The 4,757-nt window shown below is 37.6% G+C and overlaps 1 protein-coding gene across 13 annotated transcripts in view; it reads left to right on the top strand.

Annotated features, from left to right (window-relative positions):
- The window catches only part of FAM135A (family with sequence similarity 135, member A), a 112,603-nt gene that overhangs the window by 103,870 nt on the left and 3,976 nt on the right, over positions 1–4,757 (top strand). For all 13 annotated transcript variants that reach the window (XM_014547358.1, XM_014547363.1, XM_014547361.1 and 10 more), the window contains one exon: positions 3,895–4,008. In XM_014547358.1, coding sequence (XP_014402844.1) covers positions 3,895–4,008 — 114 coding nt within the window. The remainder of the gene's footprint in view (positions 1–3,894; positions 4,009–4,757) is intronic.

Here is a 4,757-nt window from a genome sequence, read left to right as displayed (position 1 = left end):
TGTTTAGCTTCTTATTTGCAACATAGTACATAGTTGCTTAGAGTTGCAACTCAGAGGCCGGCAAGTCAGGTGGGGAACGTTGGAGTCTGCAGTCACTGGAGCAAGCCAGCCTCATGTTCGCTTCCAGCTGCCTGGCTGCCGGCCGCCATCTTGGCTGACAGTTAATTTGCATAAGGATATGCTGATTAGCCAATGGGAAGGGTAGCGGTCGTACGCCAATTACCATGTTTCTCTTTTATTAGTGTAGATTAGGTGACACCAATGGTGAAGTAGTCAAGATTACATAGAGACAAGGATCATGGGCACCTTTACATTCCATAATATGGGCTCAGATATAGCCAGAAAAGAATCTATTCATGTTGAAACTTCCAAAACATAATGTCCTTTTAAGTTCTTCCCAAAAACATCTGCTTAGATTCTCTTTACCAGTGGTTGTTTTCTGACAAATAAAGAAGTTTCCTGCTGTGCTACTGTGGCACAAGATAATCTTTTTTTCCAGTAAATTATAGGGGTGTTTAATAATAGGTATCACTTGATTTGTAAATAACATTTGTATTTTGTTTCTGAAAATGTGGGAAAGAGTCAGCATCAGCTAACATTATTTTAGGAAGCAAATTCTTTCTAACATAGTATTTAAAATAAATAAGAATAGTTTAATATTGCTTAGAATATGTCCATTTTAAAATTACAAGGTTTTCTCAACTTCAGCACTGTTGACATTCTAGGCTGGATAATTCTTTGTTGTCCTGTGCATTATAGGATATTTAGCACCCCTGGCCTCTACCCACAAAATACCAGTAAAACACACACTCTTACAACCCCCAATCCACAGTGTAACAACAAAAATGGTCTCCAGACTGCTAAATGTCCTATAGTATGCAAAACAACCAGGACTTTAGCCAATTTCAAAAAGTAGATAAAATGAATCAATAGGAATTGCTTTAAAACATTAAAGTTTCAGAAAAAATGAGACACCAAAAGTATCAGGAAGACTATAATAATGAAGATGAAAGTTATCATTTACAGTGTTCATATAAATCATGTTATTATGCAGTACAGAAAAGTATTGAAGATTTACTTTAATCTTTTTCTTGGTAATCTTGAAAAGTAAACTAAAATATTTAAAAACTTTTTAAATTCTATTTCTTTCTGTAGATGGGGAAAATCTTGTTACTTTCCCAAGTTAGAGGTAACTTCACCCAAGAATTAGCCACTTCAGGGCCTGAGTGAAGTCCTAACCTGAAGGCCAGTTAACTAAGTCATCTTTGAGCAGGTAGAATCAGTATAGGTACAGAGAAGATGAACTTAGAATAAAAGGCTTCTAAAATAAAAAACTCCAGACATTTTTATTAGATGGACTTCAACTCAGATGACGTATTTCCTTAATTCCCATTGAGACTCTGAGCCTACCATGTTTCACTTTGAGTTTATGCCCTCTCCAGCCAACACTGCTAGACAAGGAATTGAAACCCACAGATTCAAAAAGAACTTGGTTCTTGGATAACACAAAAATCAAACTTTCTATGCAGAAGTACATATTTAGTATTAATTTATTGTTGAAAAACTATTATTAAGATAAATTGATTACTAAATTTAAAATGCATTTTTAAAGTAAAGTACTGTCTTAGGAATCACATTTCAAAATATGACAATATAATATGTTTATATCAGTATTAGGATCTTTTTTAAAATATATTTTTTATTGATTTCAGAGAGGAAGGGAGAGGGAGCAAGAGATAGAAACATCAGTGATGAGAGAGAATCATTGATCGGCTGCCTCCTGCACACCCCCTACTGGGGATCGAGCCCTCAAGCCCTTGACCAGAATCGAACCAGGGACCCTTCAGTACATAGGTCAACACTCTATCCACTGAGCCAAACCAGGTAGGGCAGAATTAGGATCTTTGATTCTATTTCATCATCATGGAATCTGAGACGGTGTCTTAGAAATCCTCCCAGCTAGCGCAGTCAGTGTGGCTGAGTTGGTCCCATGCACTGAGAGGTCGCAGGTTTGATTCCCAATCAGGGCACTTCATGGGTTACTGGATCGATCTCCAGTAGGGGGTGTGCAGGAGGCAGCTGATCCAATGTTTCTCTCTCTCCCTCTCCCTTCCTCTCTGAAATCAATAAAAATATATTTTTTTAAAAAGAAGTATATCAGATTCTCTGCAAAAGCTATTATTTTGAAAAACATTTAATGTAATTTTTAAATGTAATGCCTATTATTTTTATGATATAACTATATAAATAAAGATGTACCAAGAAATTGGGGGTGATGGGTAATTGTAAAGGAGTATAAAGTCCAAAGACAGGTTGATTGATTTTTTTTTAATGGAAGAGATTATAGTGTTTTGCTACTGATAAAAATGATCTGTACAAAAGAGAAAACTAATGTAAGACAGGGATGGGAAAGCTACTAGAGCCACGGCCTTAAATAAACAAGAGGGATACTAGCATGCAAGTATAAGGGCTGGCCTGAGGTGGGAGCATGAACAGTTCATCAGAAGGAGCAAGAGTGAAGGCAGAACATGAAAGTACAGGTATGGTAAGTGGGTTTCTGTTAAGGTGGGAGTATGTGGAAGTTCTTTTCTATCATATTCTCAGTGAAAAAGAAAGCAAGGTCATAAGGTAAGAGTAAAGAGGGGATAGAAGATGCTGGCAGTTTAAGGAAAAATAGGAAAGAAAAAAAATGAACGTTATTAAGCAAGGCTGCCATAGGCTTTGGAATGCACAGCTCCAAGTGGTGTTATTTATGCAGAGTGTGGTATGAATTGTGCCCCTAAAATTGTGCAATATGGTAGCCCTTTATGGAGTACACAAATACATACCTTTTGGATAAATGAAGAAGCTAATTGTGTTATATGACTGGTTTCATGCAACTTGGGATAAAATTTCAGTAATAGCATCATACTTAGATTTTAAAAAGTGCAGTATCAAAACCAACTTGAAAGTGAAGATGATATATAGTAGGACAGTTGTTTTCACATGTTTGGCTTATTTAACCACTAAAAATTTTTTTGCAAAAGTGTATACCCCCTTATATAATTTTAGGGTGACATCTAAAAACATTTTTTAATCATTTGAAATAGTTGCAGAGGATATGTTTTCTAGCGTATCCAGTTGTATATATTTACTGTAATTATGTCATCATAAAAATATAAAGATTATTTTAATTCAATTTATGGAAGATGTGTGCCCCAGGGCTATACATCATGATAAGATCTGAAATAGATTGGAGAAATATCTTTTTCTTGTAATGTGGGAGCAGGACAGGCCATTTATAGAAAAGTGCTCATATGGAAGTTGGACTCTTTTGTTTTTAAAGGGAGAATATAGGTTTCTTGGGAAATATTCCTAAATATTGAGGAATATCCTTTGAAAAGTAAGAATGTCGTGAAATATACCACCATACCACAATCCTTGCTTTCAGTCAGTGCAAACATACGTCTCATATGAGCACATAAACTACTTACAATGAAGCTTGGGAAGGGGGTTGTAGATAATATATAGAAATTTGAAGAAAAAATTCAGTAGGTATTTTAAAAGCCATAAACAGTGCTATTGAGGAAATAAATTTTTTTAGTCACTTAATATGCTACTAGCCCAGCTGTTGTGGCTTAGTGGTTGAGACTTGACTCATGAAGCAATATATTACCAGTTTGATTCCCGGCCAGGGCACATGCCCGGGTTGCTGGCTTGATCCCCAGTAGGGGGCTTGCAGGAGGCAGCCATCCATGTTTCTCTCTCATCGGTGTTTCTATCTTTACCCCTCTTTCTTCCTAGCTCTAAAATCAATAAAGACATTTAAAAAAAATAAAACTAGACTTTTAAAATAATAAGTTGTTCTAAATCTGGTTAATTATTGCATTATAAAATTAGTATTTCTTTTCACAGGGCTTCATTATTTCAAAAATGTTGTGCTAGTGGGATCTCTACAGGATCGCTATGTTCCTTATCACTCTGCCCGCATTGAAATGTGTAAAACAGCTTTAAAGGACAAACAGTCAGGTAACAAAGTACATTAGAAGTATTTTGAAGGGTTATAGCTATACCTGAGTTTTCCCAAACTTTTCTTGTAGTCACTTTCTTCTTTGTCTCATCCTTCTCTTTCCTTTTGCTGCTTTGTCCACCCACTGATATTAACATCTATCCTTCCTCCATTTTTCTTCCTTTCTTTGCTCCTACCACATCAGTTGTTTTTACCAGTGAAACAGTAGTTGTTCTTACGAAATAGCTCTTTTCATCTAATTACAAATGCTTCTCCATTTTGCTGCCTCATAAATAATTTGTACTTTGATTTCCTCCAGATTATTGGGACTGATGATTGGGGTAATGGTCATGCTACATGTTGGTCTGTACCTCACTCCCTTTTGTACCTCAGATGGCAACAGGGAGTTGCACCACTTTATTGATAGTGACTGATGAAGAATGTACTTATTTATTCTTCTGCTATCTATACTAATAAAAGGGTAATATGCAAATTGGTCAGGATGCCCTCATAGTAACGACCGAACAGCAGACTGCGTGGGGCGACCAGGCCAGCAGGAGGGTTAGTGAGGGACGACCAAATGACTAAACAGCAGGCTGCGTGGGGCAACTAGGCCAGCAGGGCGGGCAGTGAGGGGCGACCAAACAGCCAAACAGCAGGCTGCGTGGGGCAACCAGGCCGGCAAGGGAGGCAGTTGGTGGCAACCAGGCCGGCACGGGGGACGGTGAGGGGTGACCAGGCCAGCAGGGGGAGCAGTTGGGGGCGACCA

Source organism: Myotis brandtii, unplaced genomic scaffold (genome assembly GCF_000412655.1).
Source record: "Myotis brandtii unplaced genomic scaffold, ASM41265v1 scaffold471, whole genome shotgun sequence".
NCBI classification, from domain to species: domain Eukaryota; kingdom Metazoa; phylum Chordata; class Mammalia; order Chiroptera; family Vespertilionidae; genus Myotis; species Myotis brandtii.
The sequence above is the reverse complement of the archived record's forward strand: the minus strand, read 5'-3'. Positions and strand labels throughout refer to the sequence as shown.